Below are 12475 nucleotides of genomic sequence, written 5' to 3'. Positions count from 1 at the left end.
TTTAAGATGGGGACGCCACTATGTGCGTATTTTAACCCAAATATGAGTGAAGGATGAGTGTAGGATGAGTGGCGCGATCTTGTAGTCTTGTTAGTGACTAAGGCCGACATGTTCCTTAGACACAGCTGTTAATTAATAGCCCATACAGCTAATGGCAACTAAGGGACCTACAGTTTATTGTGGAATCCGAACCACATTTTTTCCTCGTAATTAACGAATTGGTCTAATTATTTAGGATAGTACTGGGGATAGTCGTAGTACTCACTAGTGCGGACGTTAATCCACACCAGGTAGCATCGCATTAGGTTTCCAGACACATTATGTGTTCAAAAGCCTAACAGCACGACTCCCTCCCCATACCGCCCTGAGCGATAGGGATCATTGAGATTCGCTCTAACCTTTCCTCTCCCCTTCACGGGCAAATTTCATTCCTTTTCTTATTTCGTTTGTTTCTTCTTTTAAATTTTAAAGCCTTTATGTATCCCTGGTTTTTCATATTTCCCTAGCTACTTTTTTAAACGTCTCAATTGTTTCCTTGTCACTCATCATGTTTTGTTTTCTCATCTCTAGACCTATCTTATCCAAGACTTATTCCTGTTCTCTCCTATTTATCTCATGAAATGAACAATTTATAAATATGTGACTCGTGGTTTTTATTTCTCCACATCTACATTCTTCCACCATGCGAAATCTCCACAAATTCGCCTTGAAATTTTCCATGTCCTGTTCTCCCAATCTTGTTCCAGTCTCTTTCTGATGTTAACCCTTTGAGTGCCAACGTCCGGGGAACCGGACGTTTTTAAAACGAGCCAAAGGTGCCGACGTCCGGCCGACCGGACGTTTTTAGAACGAGCCAAAAGTGCCAACGTCCGGCTAACCGGACGTTTCGTAATGATCGAACAGTTGTCATAACAACCGAATGGATACTCGGATTCTTTTAACCCATATATTAACATTGAGTCGAAAGTTACTAGATGCGATACATCGATTTTCGTTGGTCGAAATATCGAAAATTCGATTTTTACGAAATTTTACCCTAAAAATCGCCAGATCGCGCTCGGCATTTTTAGCGCGACCTTCGGGAAAAATCATAGGCATTTTTTGAGCGTTACTTTTATTTCTCGCCTGGCACTCTAAGGGTTAAGTATATATCCGAATGTTTACCTTTTAAACGTTAACACAAAACACTCTGCTCCCAATGCATTTGCCACTCATCTAATATCTCCTCTCTTCTGTTTCCGATGTAGTCCTTCCCACCTCCTTGTCTTCCAAAATCAACAGCTTATGCAGCGATTATCCAACAGTCCTAAATCGAATGTGAAATCTTCAGGCGGCTGTTGGAGAGCACACTTAAACCCAACACGGAAGGGTGCTTGTTGTATTCGGCTATCAACGACAATAGTATTACTGTATTTGTATTTTGTTCGCGTACCAGTTAAACCATTAGAACGTTTTTTTGGTTATGTTTTGATTTTGTGCAAAGTTTTAGTATAACCAGCTGTTTCAAATATTAGTGTCAAATTCAAAGTATTCATCTGTTCAAATGTAAACAAACATTTTCTCCCTAAGAATAACATGGAAACTTTGATGGCCACTGGGGCAGAGCCCTGACGGAATTCCAAAGTTTTTTTGTTTGATGGCAAAACTACATGTTAAGACCTTTCTAACGACACCTAGGACAAGGTGATCGGTAGCACCACCACTCCAAAACAATTATGACAAAAATATGCCTAGCGTATTAAATATATAGATATTGTAATGTTATTTGTATAAAATGTAAAGATGAAAATGACTTACGTCAGATTTTGTGTTTTGATAGGACTTTGCAATAGAAAACTGTATAAATTAATTAAAAATATCACAGATTTTTAAGTCTCAAAGTGACACTGGCTGCTAAGTGTAACTATATAATTTGATGAATTGTCGATTAAAAATATAAACCAAACATTTAATAGTGTTGATCACAACTGTAACAAATTTTACTAAAGGCTTCCCAAACCTTCTCTCTAGTAGCCTACATCAGAACTTTAATCTCTATCACCTATTTAGATTCCAATTGACACAGCATCACGTGTGAAATTAACTGTTCTACTTCCACTCAATTTAGACAAGAGGACTTTTATTGGCCAAATTGGAATTGGGACGGAGCTTAATTGAAATGGAATGTAGGTACTTAAAACTGCCAGTTGAAAAATTGTTAAGAATTATTAAATGTTCTGGCTTTTTAACCTGGGTAAACTCTATTGTTCTACGACATAGCCTAAATGTCGATTTGTTCATAATATTTTATTGTGTTATTAATTAATATATTACCCTAAATTATAATATATTCATCCTTAATTAATCAATATGCCTGTGTTTTAATACCGTAGACCTATTGTGGGTGCTAATATGATATACTAAATGTGGCAAGTCTTAAAAAGAAACAGGAATAGGCCTACAAAAGTTAACCTAGTCCTACTGTATTCAGGCTAAAGACAAAAGAAACACAGAAAAATGTATTCTACACAGTAATACGCATTTTATCTAAGTTGCTTTTCCTTCTATTTAGAGGGGACTGCCAAAGGTTTAGTCCATAAATAAATATGTGATGTGTAAAGTTAAAAGGGACCTCTGTTCGCGACCTAAAATTTTCAGTATGGCCGATAACAGTAATTAAGGTTGAAAATATCAAAATTAAGTTTTTTATCAATTGTCAGGCCCACTTTTATAAATGGGCAGACTGGGCATATGCCCAGGGGCGCCGAAGGTTTGGGGACGCCCCCCCAACCACCGCCCACCCTCACTAGGAAAAAAGGGGGGCGCTGCTTTTGGCTTTGCCCAGGGCTCCACTGGCCCTTAACGCGGCCCTGTCGATTGTCATACCTCATTTAACAGTGAACAGGACAGTATCGGTTAAAATATCGAATTGAAAATGTAAAAAGGTCAAAATAAATCCTTTTGTTAGCCTCTACACTGTCTGAGAAAAGGTAGGGACCTAACTCTTGTTGCTCAATGTTATTTTGCCATAGGTAACGACAAGAGGTCCCATTTCCAATTATTAACTTTATCAAACAGACTTTAGTCAAAAAAATAATTTTCTTGCATTCTAGTGGGAATTTAGAAAACGAAATAAAGTTCAGTTTATGGACAACTAAATATCATCTCACAAATATTGCGGCCCCAACAAGAGGTCCCTTTTCTGAAATGTGATTTAAAAAAAAAACTTGTTTTGATAAAAAACTATTTTAACGAAAACTGCCGTGAGTTTAGACGAATTGGTATTGTCTACAAAGAGGACATTATAAGCTTTCTTTTGATGTCAAAATTGTGTCTTAAATACGATAAAACTGTTTTATGCGTATTTGAAATTTTCAAATACAGTAGTTACCCTTTTCCCTAACAAAATTTTAAAGTCCTATTATAACTTTAACAAAAAATATCGTAGACACATGGGACTGTACAAAATGATTTGGAATTTAATAAGAATTAATATAGGCCTACCCTTTTCCCTAACAAAATTTCAAAGTCCTATATAACTTTAACAAAAAATATCGTAGACGCTTGTGACTGTACAAAATGGTTTGGAATTTAATAAGGAATTAATATATAGGTACAACTCAAAATCAAAAATTCCCCACATGAGGTCCTATCACATCACATAAATAATGACAGGCGCCTACTGGTTATTATTAAACAGCAAGAAATAAGTAAGGGGATAAAGTTGTACCACAAATAGTTAGGCCTATTTGAATTTTGAATATTTATTAAATGCTACAGCTGTGCGACTGTCATTAAATGTTATGTTTTGTGGGACAGATTTAAAATGTTCGCTTTAGCTATCAAAGTTATCAGAAAAGAAGTAACATAGTTAATTAAATAAAATTATTAATTTGAAGAATAATCGTTTCTCATTTAAAGTTATCAGAAAAGAAGTAACATAGTTAATTAAATAAAATTATTAATTTTTGAAGAATAATAGTTTCTCATTCTTAACTCTGCGAGGATTTTGGTCTAATTTTTTATCTTTTTACGACAGCTGGTTAGAACCAGAGTCAGTGCCCCTAATTCTTTACGATTGCTAACAATGGTGCAGGTTTATTATACCCTTTATTATCACTTCCTAAACTTTTTTTTAGTAACATGTAATATATTTTATTTTAAATTTCAACGGACAGCTCCATTTTGATATTGATACAAACTTTGGATCAAGACTTACTTACCACTAGTGCTACAATGGTTGATAGTAGGATTAGTAGTGAAAAAATTAGTTGATAAACAAAACAACAATAATAAAATAAAGGCAACGAGATGTCAAACATGAGAGGTGCAAGAAGTAGCATAATGAGTGAAAAACAATACAACAAAACATTCAACAAACAGTAAGAGGGAGGAACATTTGATCATGAATCATAAAATTCCTAACATTGGATCGAGACCATAGCCAATTACACTCTAAGCAAGTTACACAAAATTAAACCCTAACCATGCATCTAAAAAATCCAAAGTAAAATGTGTTACAAGTTTAGGCTGTAACTAGCGACAATTAACGAATAAAATTCAGTTAAGAGCCATTAAAAAGTAGCCAATAGGCCTATACTTTGTTGCCAATAAACAATAAAACAAACATAAAAAGGAAGAGAATCATTTTCATGAGGTAAAATGAGCCAATGACCTTCTGATAGGATTTATCAGCTGCTGCCTGTAGGTCATTATTCCACCTTGGGTAGTAACAGGGTCAGTGACCTCGGGACTTTAGGATTGTTGTAAACAATAGCATCAGATCTATCTCTTTCATCCCGTTAAAAAGTCATTATGGCTACTATAATGTTTGGAATACATTGTGTACGAAGGTATTAACTTAGGCCTATTGTATTTAGATTTAAATAGTAATATTTTTAAGAAATTACTGAGTAAAAATATTTTTTTGGAAAACGGAGCATTGCCAGAGGTTAAAGCTTAAAAATTAGGTAGAAAGATGTATTGTAAGATCTAAACTCTATTAAATTCATGGCACTAAGCGGGTACTGGGTCTGGTACTGTTATTGCCTACAGAATAAGTACCGGTACCAATAACGTAAGATCAGTACGGTATAGTAGAACCTCACCAACTCAACACCCGGTAACTTGACAGTCTGTTTACAGGGTGCACGCAAAAATAATCAATTTTTCCAAAACATTTAGTTTTAATTAAAATTCAACATTTAACATTTTTAAGATTATTTACTACATATGTGAAAATACTCATGTAGGCCTAAGTACGGTAATAAATTTATAGGCTATGTAAAAGTTAGTCTGTTATGAATTTATTAATTTACCTAAACCAATTAAAATAAAAATTTGAATGATCTGAATAACTTGACAAGCCCCAAACTCGACAACCTTTGAGTCCACAAATAATCGAGTTTAAGTAAGGTTCTACTGTACCGGTAATGTTGCTTAAGAGTTAATGAACGAAATATAAGATATAACTAGTGAGCCTGTTGCTTGAAATTGAGCAATTTTCAAGTACCGGTATTATACAAGGAGTTATCAAAAAATAACGGTCATCTTCTATGAGTGCTCAAAATCGAGCAATTGTCAAGTACCGTTATTATATAGGTGTTATTTAAAACTGCAGTAATAACAGTCATAATTTTCGATTTCGATAAGTTTAAAAGACTCAAAGCTCATGTAACTAATTGAAATACTCACTCTATTAATAACGGGTTGAAATAATAAACACTTGTAAAAATATTTTATCATTTTTTAGGCTAGAATCCGGCCTTATTTTTTAGTGTTTTATACAAATGTTTCCCGACTTATAGCTATATAGTAAACATTTCTTGCATGTATTCATTTGATATGACATTAGGTAGGGTTTCTTTAAACCACTGTGATAACATGATTTGTATATTCTTCATGATTTTTTTACTTGCAAAATAAGTTGCATAGCAGAACTGGTAAAAATTATTCATCCCTCCAAGTGATTGTGTATCTGGATTCCTTACTGTTAGACCAGGCCTCTCTTCTACTCTTCTCATACGTCTAAGATTAACTCTTAACCTCCTCCTGTTTTTAATATTTCTTCTTTAAACTCAAGAAATTTTCTGTTCTTCCAACAAACCTGATTTACTGTTTGGATTGGTCTATAACCTCCTGATTATTACAAACATTAATATTTACTCACAAGAAGCTGGTGAGTTTCTTTTTGTATACAGCTGTTTTTTGTTTTTAAATCTGTTCAATGTAGGCCTAATTCTTCTGGTAAAAACCCGACCTTTGAAAGGGTCTCACGCCCATAAGGGTAGGAACTTTAAATTCTAAAACCTTATTGCAAAACTACGAATTGGGTCGAATCTTTTGACACCTTAAACGTTGAAATTGGTCCACAAATAAGGGAGGAGTGGGGTTCACAAAAAACAGCCCTCACGTATCAATTAAATGATATAAGGCGGGAGTAGCTCAATCATCAACTTTTGCAGAGCATTTAATCACAAACAACCATAGCCATTCCAACATCAACGATAACATGACTGTTCTATATTTTAATAATAACAAGTTTTAGCTATGCACTAGCCATAGCCATAACGGTACTGTCACAACTGGCCTTCCGCGCGTCTCCCGCAAGCCACTGTTATCGCTTAAACTTTGAACCTTCTTATCGCTCGGCAACCTGTAATATGGCCTTGCGGGCCTTGAATTATATGTTTTTTGCTTTCTGAGAACCTCCTGATGACCGTAGTAAAGTATGAAAAAAATTGGGGTTGACCAAGTAATTGCTCAGAATTACCATTTAAAGGACCATAACAACACAACTAACAAATTTTAATCGAAACCGGCTTTTTTTCTAAAATCAGATTTTTTGTTATTATTCATGTTTTTCTTTTATAAAATAACATAAGTTATCATTTTTGCTCGAGTTATCGTGCTAACGGACACATCTATTATATTATTAAAGTGATACAATCAAATTTAATGTAGCCTAAACAGTTAACACGTTCGCTGCTACGGACGTTCCGGAACGTCAGCCGGGCCACGGCGCCAGGAGCTAAGAACGTTCCAGAACGTCACCGTTCATTGTTGTTTAACGTTGCTATGGATAAGCCAGCACGTCACAAGCGTTCTATATTTCTTTGCAGCTCGTGGGGACGTACTTTTCTGACAATAAAAAATATAGTTTCCCAAATCACCACCAGGGTTGTTTGGAACAGGGCTTTGTTTTACCTCTTTCCTGCTAGATAGCGACACTACTTTACCGACTGTAACCTGGGTAGTGCTGCTATCCATCAGAATCACTTAGTACTATATCAAATGCCAGTATTATTGCAGAACATTGCCATCCAGTATAACTACTGTTGTTTTTACTGTAATTCAGTGTATCGGTGGCAATGTCACGCAGCGGCCGAGCGTTAGTTCAGCAACTGGCGCCGTCCCGGCATCTAGCGCTCAGCAGCGAACGTGTTAAGGCCATTTACCAAATAAAAATATAGGCATATGGCATATCAAAATGAAGCTTATAACTTAGGCTAGAGTGTGTAGATTTGCCAAAAAGTATTGAATATGGACGAAGGGCTCTGCCCCACAGGCTGATTTCCAAAGGGCTACGCCTTGCATGTTTTGGAAGTTAATGTTATTCGATTAATTAAGTAAACAACAGCTGGCCAATTCAATTGACAACATAGTTTGTTTGTTTACATTTTTGTTTACTTATTTTATCACTTAGCCGGTACTTTTGTTCTTAAAAGGTGCGGTGAATGGACAGTGAAGCTATTTCTAGCTGTTTGATACAAGTGAGTGATTAAAGGTGTTGAAACACAATGAATATGAGATTGACAAACCATATATGTTGTTCGTTCCAAGAGGTTGTCACCGGTCTTAACAGGTCGCCATTTCATTGAAAAGTATTAAAGTAAAGTAATAAGGTATTAAAGACGTCGTGAAAGAGAGCGGCATGTTTAGGTTCAACCGTACCACCTCAGCCACCTTAGGACGTCTAGTGTATGAAGGTTCCACTGTTTTTAACATGCTTTCAGATGACAATTTCTCGAACTTGGACCTTTTAAATGAAATAGAGGCTAGAGTCAAAGTTGACCAAATAAATTTAATGGTGGCTTCTGTACACCAGTTAATTTGCGGGTAGAACCTCTTGTATATGTATATATAATAGGTATTATTGTGATTAGGGCTAGTAGGCTTACAGCCTAGCCTATCAACAAATCAGGGTCTAGGTAACTTACCAGGCCTAGAGGCTAAGATGTTCAATGTTGTCACAAATAACATTAACTGCCTAACTTAAGATAGTTAGTTTTTAGTTTAGACTAGGCCTAGTCCAGCCATCAGGGAGCATCCTACCAAGCCTATATAGTAGCAGGCCTATTTAATACTTATCCGGGCTAAAACCTAGTCAACCTTAAGTTTAAAATAAACTTTTAACAAGTAGCGTAGGGCCTAGGTAAACATTAACTTACCCTGCGATATGCAAACAAATCCCTTTGAAGTTTTTGACGCTCAGCTGAGGGCTGTTGCCCTTTATTTCTTATAAATTTGAACATTCCGCTAACCAATGTTAGAGGTTAGTCCATCAATATTTCAAGTACAATGTTTCTGTTGAACAAAGTATTGCACTTCACAAAATAATAAGATTAGAACACAGAACTCTCACACAACTTGATATCCAACACTTTCCACGGGGTGATACTGTTGTAAATGCGGTATAAATTGGGCGTGAATTATGTTTATGATGCACGAATTCCTGATCGCACCGAGGCGAATAAAAACAAAAGGATAAGCCTACGCCTGCTTGCTTACGTCAACCTCCTGGTTCTACCGTTCTCCGCATACAGAACAGACAAAACAGATGCTCACGACAGAAGGTTAGAATAGAAACTATAAAATCCTCTCAAAATGTTGGGAGCAAAGTAAATTTTGAGAATCATCTAAAAGTGCAAACGCAAAAATATTTTCTATTTTAGTCAAACATCCTGTCGTAAAGCCAGATAAATTAAAATAATTACAACAAAACTATTATCCTACAAATAAACAATGGTTTTAGTTTACCAGTAGTTTACCGGACTGGTTAGTGGTTGGCAACACTGTTCTGTCTTTTCTGTCCCCTTTTTCTGTACAGCTTTAGAAATAATTATACAGTATCACAAAACCTTGTACGATTGATCACGTCAGTGCCGGATTTAGGGTACTTGCGGCCCTAGGCCAAATTACTTGAGCGGCCCTCCCCTTGTGGTGAAAATTCCTTGCGATCGCGGAAGTAATAGTGACTATCTCCTATACATCAAGGGGACATCATCATCGACACCCGTGATCCTGGATGAAATCGTGGACATCTCTCCTAAACCAAGTCAAAGCCATCATAGTTATCCGGGACCGCAGTAAAATCGTGAACATCTCCCGCGGGCCGCAATCACGGGGACATCATAATTGAAACTTGCGATCGCGGCAAAGTCGTGTTAAAAAAACCTCTCCCGTCGACTGCGATCATGACGACTTCATCATTGTCACCCGCGGCCGTGCCGAAATCTTAAACATCCCGCTCGGGAAGCCATCACAGGAACGTCCTCATTGACACCCAGAGCCGCGGCGAAATCGTTAACAACTCCCGTGAACCGCGATCACAGGGACATCATCATCGACACTTGTGACCGCGGCGAAATCGTGAACATCTCCCGCACACGGGCCGCAATCACGGGGACATCATCATTGACAACTCGATACAGCATCTAATTCGTGAACGTTTCCTGCGGGCTGTGATCATAAAGAGACATCCCCGTCACCCACGGCCGCGGCTAAATCGTGAACGTCTCCCGCGGGCCGCAATCACGGGACATCATCACAGGCACCCGAGGCCGCGGCAAAATCGTGAACATCTCCCTCGGTCCACGGAGACATCATTATGGTCACCTGTGATCGCGGCAAACTGGTGGTTTAAAATAAATTATTTGTTATTAATTTTATCTAAAAAATGTTTTTCCCAATCCTCTGCGGCCCCCTTTTGCTTGCGGCCCTAGGCCGCGGCCTAATCGGCCTAGTGGTAAATCCGGCACTGGATCACGTATATATAAAACATAGAAAATACCGTTAAATATAAATGATTCTTTATTTGTAATGAGATATTTGTTGACTTATGATATGTTTGGTTATTTATGATTTATACAAATAAGAAACATGCTAATTAATTGTTAACAACACGTTAGCACTCTGCGACATGTATTAAAGCCTGGAGTCTATGCCTCAAACAGTTGTTGTATATTATACAAATTTTTTTGTAGTATAATTTATTAGTATAATACATTATTTATTTATTATAAACCATGCGTAGTACAGTAATATAATCAATCATGCATGATACGTTAATGTATTACCATCAGTAATAACCCCCCCCCTATACCATATTTATACAGCATTTTATATTAGTGTCATGATAAATGCTTTGAGGAGCTTTTACAAGGGATCAAACCAAATCCCTCCATGGTATTTTGGATAAAGAAATCTTGTATTTCAACCACATATCTGCCAGGCTGCCATTGGGAAAGTTGGGCCTTATTGTACATTTTCAAATCAATCCGTCCTGAAAGCTGTAAAAGGTCTAGTCACAGAGAAGTAAGAAACAGATGATCAATTCAATGGTAATAGTGGTGGTGTTTTGCGGTGGGGGGCAAAGTCCCGCACCGTCGTCCCCCTCACTTACATGTATTACTACAACTTGCTACAACGCTCGCGGTGAAGGAAGACCCCGTGAGCCGTGTCCTAAAGCGATAGGAATTTCCGCATAGTGCTAAACGCTCGGGCTTTTCATTGCTCGTGACAAAACAAATTTCCTCTCCAAAATACCAGAGCTGAAATCGCACGTTTGACACAAAAGCGTGCTACCTGTGTACCTTAATTACTTCAGTAATGCAGTCACTTATTTTAATCGGTATTGGAGCTAGCACACTATACTATCATAGAATAACAATTTATCTCAGAAGAAAATAAGGTGTTTGTACCTATACATACTTTATGCCATGTATGGCCTTTATTGCCCCCCCCCCTTGAGATGTTATTGATATATATATATATGTTAGTATGTTTAATCTATGGTCTAGGCCTCCATGGAACTGTTACTTTACTCCAACTTTACATTGGACATTTAGGCATTGTAACGATGAAGGTGTTAGCTAGAAGTTATTGTTACTGGAACATCCTAACATCCAGGTTGTAAATTCCAATAACCCCTGTAACATACCATTTTTGCCCGCCTTACCTATATAACCTATTGTTTCGGATATATGTGCCAGATTTAGTGCAGGTGCAATCACTATTAAGGAAAAGGATGATTTTTTTAAACTTCGCACCGTAGCCTCGGTTTATTTCTAGAGTGTACAAGCTGCTGACCAATTTTCTTTATAACAAGTTTTAATGTGAACTATAATTTAACAGCTGATTACATTCATTTCAATTTCGACCACTATCAAAATGGCAAACAAGAGGAAAAAAAACTGTTTATGAAAATGCTGAATAGAATAAATCGAAAATCCTATACTCTAATATGACTTGTGTAAGTTTTTTGTGGGTGGTTTTGTTTGTTTATAAAATTTATCTCTAAATCCAGAAGTAGGATCTTTCTAAAATTTGAGTTAGGGTCTTTTAGGCTTAAAAACTTGATTGGCAAAAGCCAATAGTTCAGGAAAACTTGTTTTTCACTATTCAACTCTTTTGAAAGCTAAGAAAATGTCATATTGGCCTTATTGGTTACCAAGGTAAGAAGGATTATGTTTACTTTTTCCTTCTTATTTTGTAAAACTTACTCCCGTAAGGCCAATGTCTAATTGTTTAAAACATAGACAAAGAAAGCAGCTTAAAATATTGTCAGATTTAGAGGGGTAATTACTTTACTGGGAAATAAATCACCAGTGTCACAACAGCATAATTTTCTGTGGCTAATTAATTAGGTCTTTGTTTTCGATAGAAACCCTGTTATTGAAGGATATTAATTGATGATTTGTTTAAAATATGAGTTAGGTTGGTTTGAATGCGACTATATTATATAAACTGTAAAAAAAGAAGACAGTATGACGTACCTTTTTCCTCATCATACATATCAAAATTGCACATTTTACATTCCTGATGGTAAATTTGATATAGCCTATTTCCTGTACTTAAAATAGTCAAAAATATCATTATAATGTAAACTGTAATGATATATTCATAATTAATTTGGAAGGGGACATTTTGCGAAAAAAAAATTAAACTAGGAGTTTTTTGTCACCATAAAGTGGCCCTTGGTACTTGTAATTTGGATTGCGTTTAAATTAAACACCCTGTATAATGTACCAAAAGTACACAATAATGTTTGGTAAAAATGTCTCATGTAAAGTTAATTCTCTCAGCTAGTGTTAAGAAGAGTTTTAATTTCAAAAGTGTTTCAGTTGTAGAATCAAGATTTTCCGTTCAATTTATTCTGGACGTTTCTCACAGTAAAACTTTCCTTGTATTAAAAGTGGGTCTTTTGTATGGATAA

The 12475-nt window shown here is 36.4% G+C and overlaps 1 protein-coding gene across 4 annotated transcripts in view; it reads right to left on the bottom strand.

Moving 5' to 3' along the window:
• LOC128999220 (lethal(2) giant larvae protein-like) overlaps positions 1 to 8736 on the bottom strand; it is a 60422-nt gene extending 51686 nt beyond the window's left edge. For all 4 annotated transcript variants that reach the window (XM_054425613.1, XM_054425611.1, XM_054425615.1 and 1 more), the window contains exon 1: positions 8430 to 8736. In XM_054425613.1, the coding sequence (XP_054281588.1) occupies positions 8430 to 8513 (84 nt within the window). In that variant the 5' untranslated portion in view covers positions 8514 to 8736. The remainder of the gene's footprint in view (positions 1 to 8429) is intronic.
• Between the last annotated feature and the right edge of the window lie 3739 nt (positions 8737 to 12475).

The sequence above is a fragment of the Macrosteles quadrilineatus genome, unplaced genomic scaffold (genome assembly GCF_028750875.1).
Source record: "Macrosteles quadrilineatus isolate MER2022 unplaced genomic scaffold, UCM_ALF_1.0 Scaffold_8__2_contigs__length_117827958, whole genome shotgun sequence".
In the NCBI taxonomy this organism is placed as follows: domain Eukaryota; kingdom Metazoa; phylum Arthropoda; class Insecta; order Hemiptera; family Cicadellidae; genus Macrosteles; species Macrosteles quadrilineatus.
Note: the sequence above shows the minus strand (reverse complement) of the source record. Positions and strands in the feature narration are given on the sequence as shown.